The 20,067-nt window shown below is 43.9% G+C and overlaps 1 protein-coding gene across 2 annotated transcripts; it reads left to right on the plus strand.

Annotated features, from left to right (window-relative positions):
- The first annotated feature begins 119 nt into the window (after positions 1–119).
- Positions 120–19,899, plus strand: slc25a24l (solute carrier family 25 member 24, like). 2 transcript variants are annotated; one of them, XM_021614153.2, is made up of 10 exons: positions 120–469; positions 630–756; positions 1,926–2,013; positions 2,353–2,464; positions 4,792–4,953; positions 6,709–6,846; positions 7,751–7,861; positions 16,140–16,304; positions 18,051–18,124; positions 19,469–19,899. In XM_021614153.2, the coding sequence occupies exons 1-10, from the start codon at positions 347–349 to the stop codon at positions 19,521–19,523; spliced, it is 1,155 nt and encodes a 384-aa protein (XP_021469828.2). In that variant the 5' UTR covers positions 120–346; the 3' UTR covers positions 19,524–19,899. The 2 variants fall into 2 exon arrangements, with proteins under 2 accessions (XP_021469828.2, XP_021469827.2); XM_021614152.2 differs by having other exon boundaries at positions 121–469; positions 17,986–18,124.
- Positions 19,900–20,067: the final 168 nt, after the last annotated feature.

Here is a 20,067-nt window from a genome sequence, read left to right on the forward strand (position 1 = left end):
GATCAGTTAAATACACTGACTGGACCAGTGGCCAGTCTGTTTGTCTATGCTCAGCACTACACCTGGTGGACAGTGGTGGAAGTGCAGGCTCATGTCTTGACAGTAGGGCTATCGCGTCATCGTCATCATGTCTATCGCAGTAGAGGAGCATCTACCGCATTGAAGACATGTTCAGTCGGGCTGCCGGTGCTTTATGACTCAGCGTTCATATGGAGAAAAAAAGAAGATGAAGCACATTGCCTTTGCACCTTAATAGCCTGTAGTTGTAGTATTTGTAGAATTGGTGCTTATTTATATTCCATTTCAAATTTTGTAATTAAAAAAATATATATATTATTGAAGAATCATGGATCAGTTTCGTGGTTTGTTTGTGAAACTAGACAAGAATAACGACGGGTCTATATCAGTGGAAGAACTTCATAATGAGATGAAAAAAACGGGCATTATGGCTGCAGATCAGAAGGCTCAGGTATTTATTTATTACAATATTTAATAACTAATATAAATAAAAATGTGAGGCCTATTCTAATTTACCAGCGGCATAACGGGAGAGTTAACATGTACGTCTAATGTCTATTCATATGGTGCAACCAAATGATATACTGCCCTTTTTTTAAAAACTTTTCCAGACTGTCGTTAATAACTATGACCGAAACAAGGATGGACGTTTAGATTATGACGAATTTCTAAGCTATATGAGTGACAGAGAGAAGAAATGGAGAATTCACTTCATGGCCCTTGACAAGAATAAATGCGGTAAGTGGAATGGTGGTGTAGTCCAATCTTCAGTGCGTAAAAAGGCTGGTAGGCTCATCTCAGGGCCCAACCCCGGGACACGGGCATTCCAGTATCATAGACGACATTCTGAGCATGCTTTTGTCTTTGTTTTTGCACAGTAGCACTAGGTCTACATGCAATAGATGCAATGAAGAGTATTTTTTTTTATCACATCATATAATGCATAGCAATTTTGAATTGACGTGACTTAAAGTGCTATATTCATAAATCATATAAACTGAAATGAATCGTTTTCAAGGTCAAACCGAATGGAGACTTGCATGCATTGTTGTGTTTTTAATTACATATACAGAACACCAGCAAACAGGAACTTGTGCTGTACTCTTAACACACCTTCAGAACTAGGAGGAGGACTTCATCTGTCTGTCTGTCTGTCTGTCTGCCTGCCTGCCTGCCTGCCTGCCTGTCTGTCTGCCTGTCTGCCTGTCTGTCTGTCTGTCTGTCTGTCTGCCTGTCTGTCTCTCAACCTAACCTGGGTGCTTTGTTTCTGCTCTCTCCGTTTCAGGTTTGGCATGACCTCACAAACAGACTGTCATTCAGGCTGCTCTTACCCTATCCATTTGAAAGGAACTCTTTCTCTGTCTATAGACAACATTAGAAACTCATAAATCAAATCAAATGGTATTTGTCACATGCTGAATACAACAGGTGTAGTAGACCTTACCGTGACATGCTTACTGACAAGCCCTTAATTAAGCATCTCAGAGTAGAAGTGCGGATCTAGGATCAGGTCCTTCATTATCCACAGCTCTGGGCTGATCTAGGATCAGGTCTTCATTATCCACAGCTCTGGGCTGATCTAGGATCAGGGTTTCATTATCCACAGCTCTGGGCTGATCTAGGATCAGGTCTTCATTATCCACAGCTCTGTGCTGATCTAGGATCAGGTCTTCTCTGACTAGGGGTCATGTTGTCCTCTCTGACTAGGGGTCATGTTGTCCTCTCTGACTAGGGGTCATGTTGTCTTCTCTGACTAGGGGTCATGTTGTCTTCTCTGACTAGGGGTCATGTTGTCTTGTCTGACTAGGGGTCATGTTGTCTTCTCTGACTAGGGGTCATGTTGTCTTCTCTGACTAGGGGTCATGTTGTCTTCTCTGACTAGGGGTCATGTTGTCTTGTCTGACTAGGGGTCATTGGCCAGGAGGAAATCATAGATCTGTTCAAGGAGTTAGGAGTGAACATATCAAAGCCGAATGCAAAAAGAATTATACAAATGTAAGAGTGCCTTTTCCCCCCCTTTCTATCCTCTCACTGTTCGCTCTGTCAGTTATTACATTGTAAAAACCTTGTGATAATATTGATTAATATGTAATAACAAAATTAATTGCATGTATTGACAGACTTAATGTCTAATGTATCACTAATCACACATACACTCCAATGTAATTATTATATTGGGCACAATTTGATCAAGTCTACAACACAGTACAGACCTGTAGAATATGGATACTAAGAGGATCATTCACTTTTGTCAATATGTTTATTAATTAATTGAATATCATCATGCCGACCCATTATCTTGATTGTTGATGTTGTTGATGTTATTGTTGACAGGATGGATGAGGACAGTTCTATGACCGTGGACTGGGGAGAGTTCCTGCAGCATGTCATCCTCAACCCCGCAGAGAACCTGGGAGAACTGGTCACTTCATGGAAACACACTCTGGTGAGACGCTGAGGCCTGAGTCTTCGTTTCTCCGAGCCTTCAAATAGGGTTAATGCCTAGCCTTTAGCTCAGAGGCCTGACACAGTCTTGTAGTGAACAAGAGACCAGTCTGTCACACTGATGAAACCTGGACCTAGCTTCCTAGAGCCCCAACAGCGTGGAGATCATCATTAGACGACGCTCGAAGTGTTTGAGACGAGGAATTGTGTTAGCTCCCTGAGCTAGTGCCTAACACAGTATTGTGGTGTGCAGAGCAGACGAGCAGGATACAAACCCAGACTGTAGTCCAGGGATCATCAATTAGATTCAGCCGCAGGCCGATTATTTCTTGGGTGGGCAGTCGGGGAGGCGGAACATTATTATAAATAAGTTGTAGATGGCAAAGTGACCAGAAGAAGCCCAAACAGATGTAATGTTTGACTAAACAATAATAATTTCAAACCGTTCTTCCATTTGTATACGATCACATGTATCTCTATTATACGTGGGAATACCTGGGAACAGATTTCTTCAATTAACATCACCTGGTGATTTTACAATCTTTCCATGTCCAACAATGAACATTCAAACCCCTGCTGTTGTCCTTGTGCGATGTAGTCTGCTATGTGTGTGTGTGTGTGTGTGTGTGTGTGGTGTCTTACCTGATGAACTACTGCACACTCCACCCAGGTGTAGGAGATCATACATTGCATGCTGGGTCTGAAGCCCCTGTTGAAGGAGTTTGTCTGTCGGTTGGTGATATATGTAGTCTTCCTGTCTGTCTGTCGGTTGGTGATATATGTAGTCTTCCTGTCTGCCTCTCTAGGTGATATATGTAGTCTTCCTGTCTGCCTCTCTAGGTGATATATGTAGTCTTCCTGTCTGCCTCTCTAGGTGATATATGTAGTCTTCCTGTCTGCTTCTCCAGGTGTTTGATGTAGTCTTCCTGTCTGCCTCTCTAGGTGATATATGTAGTCTTCCTGTCTGCCTCTCTAGGTGATATATGTAGTCTTCCTGTCTGCCTCTCTAGGTGATATATGTAGTCTTCCTGTCTGCCTCTCTAGGTGATATATGTAGTCTTCCTGTCTGCCTCTCTAGGTGATATATTTAGTCTTCCTGTCTGCCTCTCTAGGTGATATATGTAGACTTCCTGTCTGTCGGTTGGTGATATATGTAGTCTTCCTGTCTGTCGGTTGGTGATATATGTAGACTTCCTGTCTGTCTGTCGGTTGGTGATATATGTAGTCTTCCTGTCTGTCTGTTGGTGATATATGTAGTCTTCCTGTCTGTCGGTTGGTGATATATGTAGTCTTCCTGTCTGTCGGTTGGTGATATATGTAGTCTTCCTGTCTGTCTGTTGGTTGGTGATATATGTGGTCTTCCTGTCTGTCTGTCGGTTGGTGATATATGTAGTCTTCCTGTCTGCCTCTCCAGGTGATATATGTAGTCTTCCTGTCTGCTTCTCCAGGTGTTTGATGTAGTCTTCCTGTCTGCCTCTCCAGGTGATATATGTAGTCTTCCTGTCTGCCTCTCCAGGTGTTTGATGTAGTCTTCCTGTCTGCCTCTCCAGGTGATATATGTAGTCTTCCTGTCTGCTTCTCCAGGTGTTTGATGTAGTCTTCCTGTCTGCCTCTCCAGGTGATATATGTAGTCTTCCTGTCTGCCTCTCCAGGTGATATAGGTAGTCTTCCTGTCTGCCTCTCTAGGTGATAAATGTAGTCTTCCTGTCTGTCGGTTGGTGATATATGTAGTCTTCCTGTCTGTCTGTCTGTCGGTTGGTGATATATGTAGTCTTCCTGTCTGCCTCTCCAGGTGATATAAGTAGACTTCCTGTCTGCCTCTCCAGGTGTTTGATGTAGACTTCCTGTCTGCCTCTCCAGGTGTTTGATGTAGACTTCCTGTCTGCCTCTCCAGGTGTTTGATGTAGACTTCCTGTCTGCCTCTCCAGGTGTTTGATGTAGACAGCCTCTCCAGTTGTTTGATGTAGATTTCCTGTCTGTCTCTCCAGGTGTTTCATGTTGTCTTCCTGTCTGCCTTTCCAGGTGTTTGATGTAGACTTCCTGTCTGTCTCTCCAGGTGTTTGATGTAGACTTCCTGTCTGCCTCTCCAGGTGTTTGATGTAGACTTCCTGTCTGCCTCTCCAGGTGTTTGATGTAGACTTCCTGTCTGCCTCTCCAGGTGTTTGATGTAGACTTCCTGTCTGCCTCTCCAGGTGTTTTATGTAGACTTCCTGTCTGCCTCTCCAGGTGTTTGATGTAGACTTCCTGTCTGCCTCGCCAGGTGTTTGATGTAGACTTCCTGTCTGCCTCTCCAGGTGTTTGATGTAGACTTCCTGTCTGCCTCTCCAGGTGTTTGATGTGGGTGAGAGCCGGACCATGCCCCTGGAGCTGCCCCCGGACCTGTCAGCAGGCTCAGGGGAATGGAGGAGTTTTGTCCTGGCTGCAGGGCTGGCCGACGCCGTGTCCAGAACCCTGACTGCTCCTATCGACCGCCTCAAGACACAACTACAGGAACAATATTATAACCTAAACACTTCTTTAATACAGCTTGATAACACCCAGTAATACTTTGCATTGCCAGACTTCGTAGTCTCATATTCACATGGTTCAGAAATTAACCCTAACTCTAACTCTAACCCTACAGAAATGAAGAGTACGGACCTACAGGTAACTGGTAAAAATAATGGAAACAGTTGAGTAAATGAGGGATACAACGTATATTGAAATCAGGCGCTTCCACACAGGTGTGGTTCCTGAGTTAATTAAGCAATTAGCATCCCATCATGCTTAGGGACCTACAGGTAAATATCGTAATTTCAACATCGTGTACAGTATCAAATGGTAGGCTACAGTATCCTACAATGGCATATAAATTAATAGCCTACTTGATGCCTACGTTTTCCAATGCTTTGTCGTTTTTATATCAATTCTAGCGAAAAGGGAGTCTCCATAATGACCAATCTAAATAGTCTACTGCGGTAAAAAAAGTTGTCACGCCGTAACTCCGCTGCCTCTGCTCTCTCAACCAGTGCTCTCAACACACATACACACACACACCTCTGGCCCTCCCCCTCTTCTCCTCTCAGCCTCTTGCGAATTGAAGGAAAATGACAATTATTATAAATTATTTTTTAATATTGGTCAATGTTTTGGGGGGGAAGAAGCCTGGCTTCCCTTGGTATCCTTGCATACACGCCACTGTTGTAGAATCTATGCCAAGGTGCATTGAAGTAGAAACTCCCACCTAAGGATCTGTTTTCTTCGGCCAACTATTTACTGTGTTCAAGGGAATCGCTGGATCGATTGCTTTGATTTTACTCCTGCGTCTATTTCATACTTTGGCTTGTGTCTATCGTTCTCCCCCCCGTTAACATTACGCCTGTGGAAAGGCTTGTCAATGTCCTGTCAAACACACCCCGGTAACGGCCGAAATGTGTCGAATGAAATACCTTTGTCTTTCCGTTGTATCTATAAAAACGACAAAAGATTAATCTGGCATTTAACGCACTATCTCGACACTTACATCACATGAAAGAGAAGAAACACGACTTTATTTTTTTTTTAAAAAGGGAATTGAAAAACATTTATCATTTAGTACAGTTTAATTTATTTTTTAATTAGATGCGATGAAATTAAAGCAATTTCCCCCTCAAAAATGAACACTCGGATTATAGTGATATTATTTTCGGATCTCGCAAACAATGCAACATATGTATAGATAGGTCTCTAAGGTGGTTGCAGTCCTATTCCGACCCTTTGTGTTAATGTTTGATATATGCAAATACACCCAGTGTATTTATGCAAATTAGGCATATATCATTTTCTCTATTTTAACACAAGATACAAAAAACAAACCCTGAAACAATTAGCTAATATATATATATGAGTGCATTTCCCCAAAAAACATTTTTTAAATTAACAATAAATTGAATATTGAATTCCCATCAAAATCCCTCTACTCCATTCCTTAGAATCCGTGCCAGTAAAATATTGTATGTGCTATAATTAATTCAAAATCTGATGGATTATACAATTCTAACAGTTTGGACCATCTTCTTCCATTATCCAACTAATGTATTTATTTGAATTGTAAAAAAAAAAAAAACATTTTTACAAATTCGATGACAGTTGCTAATTGGAGCTCGTGGTGGCCCGCCCTATCAAGATGGGTGTTTCTATTGTTTTGGCAGTTACCTGTATGAACCGTGAATCCGTGGACTGGAGACAGAGGTTAATAATTAAAGAAGATATTGTGTGTGTATTTAGGTGTATGGATCCAAGGCGTCCTCCCAGGGATTCAGAGAGCTAAAGGCGGGGGGTGTGAGGTCTATGTGGCAGGGAAACGCTGTGAACGTGCTGAAGGGAACCCCCCAGTCAACTCTGCAGTGCCTCATCTACGCTCAGGTAACACGTACTGTAATAACACAAGGGCCACTGGAGAATTTACAACCAATACGTTCAGATATGGATACTTTACCCTATCCCCCCCCCCCCCCCTCAATTAAATTAAATTCAAAGGGATTTATAATAATGATGTGCAAATAGTTACAAGTACAAAAGGTCAAATAAATCAACCTAAATATGGGTTGTATTTACAATGGTGTTTGTTCTTCACTGGTTGACCTTTTCTTGTGGCAACAGATCTTGCTGTTGTGATGTCACACTGTGGTATTACACCCAATAGATATGGAAGTTTATCAAAATTGGATTTGTTTTGGAATTCTTTGTGGGTCTGTGTAATCTAAGGGAAATATGTGCCTCTAATATGGTCATACATTTGGCAGGAGGTTAGGAAGTGCAGCTCAGTTTCCATCTCATTTTGTGGGCAGTGTGCACATAGCCTGTCTTCTCTTGAGAGGCAGGTCTGCCTACGGCGGCCTTTCACAATAGCAAGGCTATGCTCACTGAGTCTGTACATAGTCACAGCTTTCCTTAAGTTTGGGTCATTCACAGTGGTCAGGTATTCTGCCACTGTGTACTCTCTGTTTAGGGCCAAATAGCATTCCAGTTTGCTCTGTTTTTTTGTTAATTCTTTCCAATATGTCAAGTAATTATCTTTTTGTTTTCTCATGATTTGTTTGGGTCTAATTGTGTTGCTGTCCTGGGGCTCTGTGGGGTGTGTTTGTGTTTGTGAACAGAGCTCCAGGACCAGCTTGCTTAGGGGACTCTTCTCCAGGTTCATCTCTCTGTAGGTGATTGCTTTGTTATGGAAGGTTTGGGAATCACTTCCTTTTAGATGGTTGTAGAATTTAATGTCTCTTTTCTGGATTTTGATCATTAGCGTACGTCTCTCTCTCTTTCTCTCCAGATGAAGGTGTACACCCAGCGCTGGCAGCAGGAGAGTCTGTCAGTACAGCAGAGGTTTGGGCTGGGCTGTGTGTCTGGGGCGGTGGCTCATGCTGTCTTCTATCCTCTAGAGGTACCAGAGCTCTATGACAGGTCTGAACTACAGATATACATGCTGTCTTCTACCCTCTAGAGGTACCAGAGCTCTATGACAGGTCTGAACTACAGATATACAGTACATTCGGAAAGTATTCAGACCCCTTGACTTTTTCCACATTTTGTTACGTTATAGCCAGTTTCTAAAATGTAAATGCCCCCCCCCCCTCATTAATCTACACACAATAATGACAAAGCAAAAACAGGTTTGTAGAAATGTTTGCAAATTTGTTAAAAATAAAAAACTGTAATATTACATTTCCATAAGTATCCAGACCCTTTACTCAATGCTTTGCTGAAGCACCTTTTGGCAGCGATTACAGCCTCGAGTTTAAATATATACATGTTTTATTTCACCTTTATTTAACCAGGGAGGCCAGTTGAGAACAAGTTCTCATTTACAACTGCGACCTGGCCAAGAGAAAGCATAGCAGTGCGACAAAAAACAACAGAGTTACACATAAAGGCAGATTTCTTCCTCTTCCTCTGAAGAGGTGAAACAAGGATCGGACCAAAATGCAGCGTGGTACGCGTCCATGGTTTTAACATGGAAAACTCAACATGAACACAACTACAAAATGTGACAAACCGAAAACAGTCCCGTGTGGCAAAAACACTGACACAGGAGACAATCACCCACAAAATACCCAAAGAATATGGCTGCCTAAATATGGTTCCCAATCAGAGACAACGATAGACAGCTGCCTCTAATTGAGAACCAATCTAGGCAACCATAGACATACAATTTACCTAGACAGGAAACAGACCCATAAACATACAAAACTACCTAGAAAGGAAACAGCCCCATAAACATACAAACACTACATAGAAAGGAAACAGACCCATAAACATACAGAACCCCTAGACAAGTCAAAACACATAAATCCCCCATGTCACACCCTGACCTAAACAAAATAATAAAGAAAACAAAGATAACTAAGGCCAGAGCGTGACACACATGGAATAAACAAACGTACAGTCAAAAACACAATAGAAACATCTATATACAGTGTGTGCAAATGAGGTAAGATTAGGGAGGTAAGGCAATAAATAGGCCGTAGTGGCAAAGTAATTACAATTTAGCAATTAAATACTGGAGTGATAGATGTGCAGAAGATTAATGTAAGTAGAGATACTGGAGTGCAAAGGAGCAACACAAAAAATAACAATATGGGGATGATATAGTTGGATGGGCTGTTTACTAATGGGCTATGTACAGGTGCAATGATCTGTGAGCTGCTCTGACAGCTTCAGTGATTTTTGCAATTCGTTCCAGTCATTGGCAGCAGAGAACTGGAAGGAAAGGCGGCCAAAGGAGGAATTGACTTTGGGGGTGACCAGTGAAATATACCTGCTGGAGCGCGTGCTACGGGTGGGTGCTGCTATGGTGACCAGTGAGCTGAGATATGGCGTGGCTTTACCTACCAAAGACTTATAGATGACCTGGAGCCAGTTTGTTTGGCGACAAGTATGAAGCGAGGGCCAGCCAATGAGAGTGAACAGGTCGCAGTGGTGTGTAGTATATGGGACTTTGGTGGCAAAACAGATGGCACTGTGATAGACTGCATCCAATTTGCTGAGTAGCTTGTTGGAGGCTATTTTGTAAATGAAATCGCCCGCAGTCAAGGATCGGTAAGATAGTTGAGAGTTGTATGGCATTGAAGCTCGTCTGGAGGTTAGTTAACACAGTGTCCAAAGAAGGGCTAGATGTATACAGAATGGTGTTATCTGCGTAGAGGTGGATCAGAGAATCACCAGCAGCAAGAGCGACATCATTGATGTATACAGAGAAAAGAGTCGGCCCGAGAATTGAACCCTGTGGCACCCCATGGAGACTGCCAGAGGTCAAATTTTGATGAAAAATTTGACACACTGAACTCTGTCTGAGAAGTAGTTGGTGAACCAGGCGAGTCAGTAATTTGAGAAACCAAGGCTGTTGAGTCTGCCGATAAGAATGTCGAAAGCCTTGGCAAGGCTGATGAATACGACTGCACAGTATTGTCTTTTATCGATGGCGGTTATGATATCGTTTAGAACCTAGAGCGTGGCTGAGGTGCACCCATGACCAGCTCGGAAACCAGATTGCACAGCGGAGAAGGTACGGTGGGATTCGAAATGGTCAGTGATCTGTTTGTTAACTTGGCTTTCAAAGACTTTAGAAAGGCAGGGCAGGATGGATATAGGTCTGTAACAGTTTGGGTCTAGAGTGTCTCCCCCTTTGAAGAGGTGGATGACTGCGGCAGCTTTCCAATCTTTGGGGATCTCAGACGATACGAAAGAGAGGTTGAACAGGCTAGTAATAGTGTTTGTGGCAGATCATTTTAGAAAGAGAGGGTCCAGATTGTCTAGCCCAGCTGATTTTTAGGGGTCCAGATTTTGCAACTCTTTCAGAACATCAGCTATCTGGATTTTGGTGAAGGAGAAATGGGGAGGCTTGGCCAAGTTGCTGTGGAGAGTGCAGGCCTGCTGACCGGGGTAGGGGTAGCCAGGTGGAAAGCATGACCAGCCGTAAATAAATGTTTATTGAAATTCTCAATTAACGTGGATTTATCGGTGGTGACAGTGATTCCTATCCTCAGTGCAGTGGGCAGCTGGGAGGAGGTGTTCTTATTCTCCATGGACTTTACAGTGTCCCAGAACTTTTTGGAGTTTGTGCTACAGGATGCAATTTTCTGTTTGAAAGAGCTAGCCTTTGCTTTCCTGACTGCCTGTGTATATTGGTTCCTAACTTCCCTGAAAAGCTGCATATCGCGGGGGCTATTTGATGCTAATGCAGTACACCACAGGATGTTTTTTGTGTTGGTTAAGGGCAGTCAGGTCTGGAGTGAACCAAGTGCTATGTCTGTTCCTGGTTCTACATTTTTTGAATGGGGCATGCTTATTTAAGATGGTGAGGAAAGCACTTTTAAAGAATAACCAGGCATCCTCTACTGACGGAATGAGGTCAATATCCTTCCAGGATACCCAGGTCAGGTCGATTAGAAAGGCCTGCTCACTGAAGTGTTTTAGGGAGCGTTTGACAGTGATGAGGGGTGGTTGTTTGACCGCAGATTCATTACGGACGCAGGCAATGAGGCGGTGATTCCTGAGATCCTGATTGAAGACAGCAGAGGTGTATTTAGATGGCAAGTTGGTCAGGATGATATCTATGAGAGTGCCCGTGTTTACGAGTTGTACCTAAGAGGTTCATTGATAATTTGTGTGAGATTGGGGGCATCTAGTTTAGATTGTAGGATGGCCGGTGTGTTAAGTATTTTTGGGTATGACACTACAAGCTTGGCACACCTGTATTCTGGGAGTTTCTCCCATTCTTCTCTCTGTTAGATTGGATGTGGAGCGTCACTGCACAGCTATTTTCAGGTCTCTCTGGAGATGTTTGATCAGATTCAAGTCCGGGCTCTGGCTGGGCCACTTAATTCAGACTTGACCCAAAGCCATTGCGTTGTCTTGGCTGTGTGTTAAGGGCTTTTGTCGTGTTAGAAGGTAAACCTTTGCCCCAGTCTGAGGCCCTGAACAGGTTTTCATCAAGGATCTCTCACTACTTTGCTCTGTTAATCTTTCCCTCGACACTGACTAGTCTCCCAGTCCCTGCCACTGAAAAACTGCCCCACAGCATGACGCTTCCACTACCATGCTTCACTGTACGGATGATGCCAGGTTTCCTCCAGATGTGACGCTTGGCATTCAGGCCAAAGAGTTCAATCTTGGGTTCATCAGACCAGATAATCTTGTTTCTCTAAAAGTCTTTAGGTGTCTTTTGGCAAACTCCAAGCGGGCTGTCATGTGCCTTTTACTGAGGAGTGGCTTCCGTCTTGTCGCTTTACCATAAAGGCCTGATTGGTGGAGTGCTGCAGAGATGGTTGTCCTTCTGGAAGGTCCTCCCATCTCCACAGAGGAACTCTGGAGCTCTGTCAGAGTGAACATCGGTTCTTGGTCACCTCCCAGACCACCTTCTCACCCGATTGCTCAGTTTGGCCGGCCGCCAGCTCTAGGAACAGTCTCGGTGGTTCCAAACGTCTTTTATTTAAGAATGATGGAGGCCACTGTGTTCTTGGGGACCTTCAATGCTGCAGAAATGTTTTGGTACCCTTCTCCAGATCTGTGCCTTGACACAAACCTGTCTCGGAGCTCTACAGACCATTCCTTCGACCTCATGGCTTGGTTTTTGCTCTGACATGCACAATGTCGTGGAAATTTCCTCTATTTACCAAATCATGGGAGCAAACCACAACACAAATCAGAGTTAGTTATCAAAGTCCATCTTTAATTATATGAGCTCTATCACAACCCTGTGACTCTCAGACAATTCAGTGTGTCTATCCATGAATTCTCTGAGAGCCCCCTCTGCATTGCAACTGCGATCCTTTAATAGCAAAGAACACACATAGTCAGACAGCATAGACATAATAAATCCTTCAGCTTTGTCTCCTTACTCAAACCCTAGAACCATAAACCAATCCTCCATATCAACAGGCATATATCAAATTGTCATTTAGATACAACCAATTCTAAATACAACCAATCCTGGACAAGCTCACGGAGAGGATAGAATGATTCCAGACACTGCCATCCTCCTTTCCCCGATGGGAAAAGTAGGGCGTGACTGGCACAGACACAGTGGAGCAAAAGATATGTTTACTCATGATGACACTTTGACCTCTCCCCTCTCTGCGGCCCATGCAACTTAGTCTTGACATAGAACAGATAACTGCAACCTCGCCACAGTATTATACAAAAATACCATTCTGATGAGAAGTAACTTACAAACATATGATGAATATAAAACATCTTACCAACTAATTCTGATTATTCCACAACAACTGTCAACTGTGGGACCTTATATAGACAGGTGTGTGCCTTTCCAAATCATGTCCAATCAACTGAATTTACCACAGGTGGATTCCAATCAAGTTGTAGAGACATCTCAAGGATGATCAATGGAAACAGAATGCAGCTGGACTCAATTTTGAGTCTCATAGTAAAGTGTCTGAATACTATGTCAATAAGGTATTTCTGTTTTTTTTTTAAGTATAAATTTGCAAAAATGTCTAAACCTCTTTTCACTTTGTCATTATGGGGTATTGTGATGTCATTATGGGGTATTGTGATGTCATTATGGGGTATTGTGATGTCATTATGGGGTATTGTGATGTCATTATGGGGTATTGTGATGTCATTATGGGGTATTGTGATGTCATTATGGGGTATTGTGTGTAGATTGATGAGGAAAATAAGTAATTTAATCCATTTTAGGATAAGGCTGTACCGTAACAACATGTGGATAAAGGGGTCTGAATACTTTCTGAATACACTGTGCATGTGGCCTTCTAAACTTGAGAGGTATGAACTACTGATATACAGTGTTAGGCTGCATCCCAGGCTGAATAAATTAGACTAACAATGACTTACTTACGTACTAACAGGACATTAAAAACTGTCATATATTATGTTTCACTGAGTCGTGGCAGAACGATGACATGAATAACATACAGCTGGCGAGTTTTATGCTTTTTCGGGCAGGATAGAACAGCGGCCTCTGGTAAGACAAATGGTGGTGGTCTATGTATATTTGTAAACAACAGCTGGTGCACGAAATCTAAGGTCTCAAGGTTTTGCTCGACTGAGGTAGAGTATCTCATGATAAGCTGTAGACCACGCTATTTACGAAGAGAGTTTTCATCTGTATTCTTCGTAGCTCCCTATTTACCACCACAAACAGATGCAGGCACTAAGACCGCACTCAATGAGCTGTGTAGGACCATAAATATATATCCATAAAGAGGCGGTGCTCCTAGTGGTCGGGGACTTTCATGCAGGGAAACTTAAATCCGTTTTACCTAGTTTCTACCAGCATATTTAACCAGAGAGGAAATAAACTCAAGACCACCTTTACTCCACACACAGAGATGCATACAAAGCTCTCCCTCGCCCCCAATTTGGCAAATCTGACCATAATTCTATCCTCCTGATTCCTGCTTACAAGAAAAAACTAAAGCAGGAAGCACCAATGACTCGGTCTATAAAAAAGTGGTCAGATGAAGCAGATGCTAAGCTACAGGACTGTTTTGCTAGCACAGGCTGGAATATGTTCGCCACATCAGTCACTGGCTTCATTAATAAGTGCATCGATGACGTCGTCCCCACATTGACCATACGTACATATCCCAACCAGAAGCCTTGGGTTACAGGCAACATCCGCACTGAGCTAAAGGGTAGAGCTGCCGCTTTCAAGGAGCGGGACTCTTGTAAGCTTATAAGAAATCCCGCTATGCCCTCCGACAAACCATAAAACAGGCAAAGCATCAATACAGGAATAAGATTGAATCGTACTACACCGGCTTCGACGCTCATTGGATGTGGCAGGGCTTGCAAACTATTACAGACTACAAAGGGAAGCACAGCCGCGAGCTGTACAGTGACACGAGCCTACCAGATGAGCTAAATTACTTCAATGCTCGCTTCCAGGCAAGTAACTCTGAAACATGCATGAGAGCATCAGCTGTTCCGGACAACTGTGTGATCACACTCTCCGTAGCCGATGTGAGTAAGACCTTTGAACAGGTCAACATTCACAAGGCAGCAGGGCCAGACAGATTACCAGGACGTGTACTCCGAGCATGTGATGACCAACTGGCAAGTGTCTTCACTGACATTTTCAACCTGTCCCTGACTGAGTCTGTAATACCAACATGTTTCAAGCAGACCACCATAGTCCCTGTGCCCAATAACACTAAGGTGAACTGCCTAAATGACTACTGACCTGTAGCACTCACATCTGTAGCCATGAAGTGCTTTGAAAGGCTGGTAATGGCTCATATCAACACCATTATCCCAGAAACCCTAGACCCACTCAAATTTGCATACCGCCCCAACAGATCCACAGATGATGCCCACTTGGACAAAAGGAACACCTATGTGAGAATGCTATTCAAAGCTCATCACATAGCTAAGGACCCTGGGACTAAACACTTCACTCTGCAAATGAATCCTTGACTTCTTGATGGGTCGCCCCCAGGTATTAAGGGTAAGGAACAACACATCCGCCACGCTAATCCTCAACGGGGGGGGGGGCTTCCGGGGTGCGTGCTTAGTCCCTTCCTGCGCTCCCTGTTCACTCATGACTGCATGGCCAGGCACGACTCCAAAACCATCAGGCCTACCACAACAGTGGTAGGCCTGATCACCGACAACGATGAGACAGCCTATAGGGAGGAGGTCAGAGACCTGGCCGTGTTGTGCAAGGGCAACAACCTCTCCCTTAACGGGATCAAGACAAAGGAGATGATTGTGGACTACAGGAAAAGGAGGACCGAGCACGCCCCCATTCTCATTGACAGGGCTGTAGTGGAGCAAGTTAAGAGCTTCAAGTTCCTTGGTGTCTTCATCACCAGCAAACTAACATGGTCCAAACAAACTAAGACAGTCATGAAGAGGGCACGACAAAGCCTATTTCCCCTCAGGAGACTGAAAAGATTTGGCATGTGTCCTCAGATCCTCAAAAGGTTCCTCAGCTGCACCATCAAGAGCATGGTTACATCACCGCCTGGTATGACAACTGCCTGGCCTCCGATCTACAGAGGGTAGTGCGTACGGCCCAGTACATCACTGGGGCCAAGCTTCCTGCCATCCAGGACCTCTATACCAGGCGGTGTCAGAGGAAGGTCCTAAAAATTGTCAAAGACTCCAACCACCCTAGTCATAGACTGTTCTCTCTGCTTTCGCACGGCAAGCGGTACCGGAGAGTTCACTTGTATACAGCGCATGTGACGAATACAATTTGATTTGATTTGATGAAGCCGTTTGACTGAGGTGGTGTGCTCCTCAATGCCATTGGATGAATCACGGAATATTTTCCACTCTGCGCTAGCAAAACACGTAGCATCCGCGTCATCTATCCACTTCCATACTGAGCGAGTCACTGGTACTTCCTGCTTTAATTTTTGCTTGTAAGCAGGAATCAGGAGGATAGAATTATCAAATGCAATGTCTGCAATGTAGTTGGCCTGGAACGTGACCTCAGTCTGAATTCATTCCTGTCTGTGTTATATCATGTGTTGGTGGGGACCAGTTTGGTGCCTTTTATCGTTGATTTCTTTCTTTCTTTCCTTCTTTCTTTTTGCGTTGTCAACCGTATACACAACAATTTCTCACTGTCAATATACAACTTGTAAGAAACACTGGACTGTCTAGCTAATATATCTATCTATTGGTTAAGAACTTAGACCAATGACGTGCTCCCTGCCTCCATCTGCCAGGTGCTAAAGGTGAGACTGAACCTATGGGCAGGTACCTACAGCGGGGTGGTGCAGTGTGCCCGCTCCATCTACAGGAATGAGTCTGCTGCATCCTTCTACAGGGGCTTCAGACCCAGTATCCTCTGTATGATTCCCTACGCTGGGGTGGAGTGTGCCGTTCACCAGGTCAGACAGCCTAACACTCTATCACATCTGTAGTGTACTATCTGTAGTGTACTATCTGTAGTGTACTATCTGTAGTGAACTATCTGTAGTGAACTATATGTAGTGAACTATCTGTAGTGTACTATCTATCTGTAGTGTACTATCTATCTGTAGTGTACTATCTGTAGTGAACTATCTGTAGTGAACTATCTGTAGTGTACTATCTGTAGTGTACTATCTGTAGTGTACTATCTATCTGTAGTGTACTATCTGTAGTGTACTATCTGTAGTGAACTATCTGTAGTGAACTATCTGTAGTGTACTATCTATCTGTATTGAACTATCTGTAGTGAACTATCTGTAGTGAACTATCTGTAGTGAACTATCTGTAGTGTACTATCTGTAGTGTACTATCTGTAGTGTACTATCTGTAGTGTACTATCTATCTGTAGTGTACTATCTGTAGTGTACTATCTGTAGTGTACTATCTGTAGTGAACTATCTGTAGTGAACTATATGTAGTGAACTATCTGTAGTGTACTATCTATCTGTAGTGTACTATCTGTAGTGAACTATCTGTAGTGAACTATCTGTAGTGAACTATCTGTAGTGAACTATCTGTAGTGAACTATCTGTAGTGTACTATCTGTAGTGTACTATCTGTAGTGTACTATCTATCTGTAGTGTACTATCTGTAGTGAACTATCTGTAGTGAACTATCTGTAGTGTACTATCTGTAGTGTACTATCTGTAGTGAACTATCTGTAGTGTACTATCTATCTGTAGTGTACTATCTGTATTGAACTATCTGTAGTGTACTATCTGTAGTGTACTATCTATCTGTAGTGTACTATCTATCTGTAGTGTACTATCTGTAGTGTACTATCTGTAGTGTACTATCTGTAGTGTACTATCTGTAGTGTACTATCTGAATTGTACTCTCTGTAGTGTACTATAGATGATTGGGTAACATTTGGGACTCCATGTACATTCCATTTGAAGTATATTACCATAGAGATCTATGAATTGAGTTCTATATGGGGACTTGTGTGTACTTGTTGGCCTACACACTCCGTTCGTGGAACGGACTGGTGAAAACTCTAGCCCTTCTGAGCAAGTTCACACTTCAAGATGGGTATGAAAACATAAAGCAACCTTGTTTTACAGTAATGTACTCCACTCTCTTCCTCTCTCCCCCCCTCTCTCACATCTGTTAGTCCGTCTTGAGTTGGATATGACTGACCAGGTCAGACTTCACTCTCTTCCTCTCCCCACCCCCTCTCTCTCAACTGTCAGTCCATTTTGAGTTGGCTATGACCAACCTGTTCAGAGAGCCCAACATGAACTACATCAACCTTACTTTTTTGTTTATCTGCGTGCCACAAGATTGTGTTGTTTGCCCTCTGAGCAAAAGCCTGTGAATGAAGGAGGCCTGAGTTCGAACCCATTGATTTTACATCAATCTAAACGGTATCCTATCACTGACTCTCCTCTCTCTATTTCTCTCTCCTTTCTCTCTCTCTCTCCTCTATCTCTGTATCTCTCTGTCCCCCCCTCTCTATTTTTCTCACCTCCCCCTCAATCTCTCTGTCCCCCTCTCTCTCTCTCCTTTCTCTCTCTCTCTGTATCTCTCTGTCCCCCTCTCTCTCATTTTCTCACCTCCCCCTCTATCTCTCCCTCCCTCTCTCTCCCTCTCTCGCAGTCCATTGTGACCTGGGCTAAGACCCAACAGGACTACAGCAGTGACTCCCAGCTCTTCTTTTTCAGTTTTGTGGCCTTCTCTGCTGGACAGATAAGCAGCTATCCTCTAGCTGTGATCAGGACCCAGCAGCAAGCTCAGGGTAACGGTCGATCCATGCAAAGAACAATAATCAGGAACATTTTCATTCAATTAAAATAAGCCACTCATTTATCTGTTTCAATGAACTCTGCATGTAACTTTTCCTGACCATGTGATCTAACCAGGACACCCACCGTCGCTAGGGCCATGTGATCTAACCAGGACACCCACCATCCCTAGGGCCATGTGATCTAACCAGGACACCCACTGTCGCTAGGGCCATGTGACACTGTCACTAGGGCCATGTGATCTAACCAGGACACCCACTGTTGCTAGGGCCATGTGACACTGTCGCTAGGGCCATGTGATCTAACCAGGACACCCACCGTCCCTAGGGTCATGTGATCTAACCAGGACACCCACCGTCCCTAGGGCCATGTGATCTAACCAGGACACCCACCATCCCTAGGGCCATGTGATCTAACCAGGACACCCACTGTCGCTAGGGCCATGTGACACTGTCGCTAGGGCCATGTGGTCTAACCAGGACACCCACCATCCCTAGGGCCATGTGATCTAACCAGGACACCCACCATCCCTAGGGCCATGTGATCTAACCAGGACACCCACCATCCCTAGGGCCATGTGATCTAACCAGAACACCCACTGTCCCTAGGGCCATGTGATCTAACCAGGACACCCACTGTCCCTAAGGCCATGTGATCTAACCAGGACATCGTCCATAGGGTCATGTGATCTAACCAGGACATCGTCCCTAGGGCCATGTGATCTAACCAGGACATCGTCCCTAGGGCCATGTGATCTAACCAGGACATCGTCCCTAGGGCCGTGTGATCTAACCAGGACACCCACTGTCCCTAGGGCCATGTGATCTAACCAGGACACCCACTGTCCCTAAGGCCATGTGATCTAACCAGGACATCGTCCCTAGGGCCATGTGATCTAACCAGGACACCCACCATCCCTAGGGCCATGGGATCTAATCAGGACACCCACCGTCCCTAAGGCCATGTGATCTAACCAGGACACCCACCATCCCTAGGGCCATGTGATCTAACCAGGACACCCACCATCCCTAGGGCCATGGGATCTAACCAGGACACCCACTGTCCCTAGGGCCATGTGATCTAACCAGGACATCGTCCCTAGGGTCATGTGATCTAACCAGGACATCGTCCCTAGGGTCATGTGATCTAACCAGGACACCCACCGTTCCTAGGACCAGAAGTGTGTCTTGGTCAGTTTATATGATCACAATATGCTCCTCCTGTCCCTGATTAGAATTGTGTCACTGTAGTCTGTGAGGTACAGTGTACCATACTGTACATAACTTACTGGATGTGATGTGTCCATAACAGGCTATTCTTACTTCCTTGTCTTACAGCTTTCAGTTCAACTTCACCCACAACTTTTCTTCAGGGATTCACAGGCATCTATGAGAGACATGGAATACGAGGATACTACAATGGGATGGGGGCCAGTTTCGTCCGGGCGATTCCATGCGCTCTGTTAAACTACACCTTGATGAAGAAACTAGACACAATGCTTTCCTGATTTCAGAGTCATGGTTAATTATAATTTGTTGTAGGTTTTTGTGAATGATTTTATGTAATACTCTGTACAAAACAACAACCTTCAAACTTGATGCCATTGTCAATAAACTGTCCCAAAATACTTCAAATTGCAATGAACTACCAAATAGAACTACCAAATATACAACCAAAGGACTGTTGTTGGAGGGCTGATTGGGGCCCAATCTCCAGCCTGACCAATCCTTTGTTAACCCCTATTGTCATTAAATCAGTGTGAAGTATCTATGGCCTCCTCCTTTGCCTTTCTTTCAAACACATTTGTGCAACAACTAGATTAGTGTTTTAGACTCTAAATTACAGTGCAGTGTGTGCTCACAAAGAGGGTGTCTTCAGAGCATATTATAATGTATATCACAAAATACAGGACTTCCTACAGTATTACATTTTGCAA

Source organism: Oncorhynchus mykiss, chromosome 8 (genome assembly GCF_013265735.2).
Source record: "Oncorhynchus mykiss isolate Arlee chromosome 8, USDA_OmykA_1.1, whole genome shotgun sequence".
In the NCBI taxonomy this organism is placed as follows: Eukaryota; Metazoa; Chordata; class Actinopteri; order Salmoniformes; family Salmonidae; genus Oncorhynchus; species Oncorhynchus mykiss.

Bases quoted from the DNA above. Each gene is read 5' to 3' on its own strand.
- slc25a24l (XM_021614152.2), top strand. From the start codon at position 347: ATGGATCAGTTTCGTGGTTTGTTTGTGAAACTAGACAAGAATAACGAC. The intron at 4,954-6,708 runs GAACAATATTAT...GTGTGTATTTAG, and splicing joins GCCTCAAGACACAACTACAG to GTGTATGGATCCAAGGCGTC. The intron at 7,862-16,139 runs GTACCAGAGCTC...TCCATCTGCCAG, and splicing joins CTGTCTTCTATCCTCTAGAG to GTGCTAAAGGTGAGACTGAA.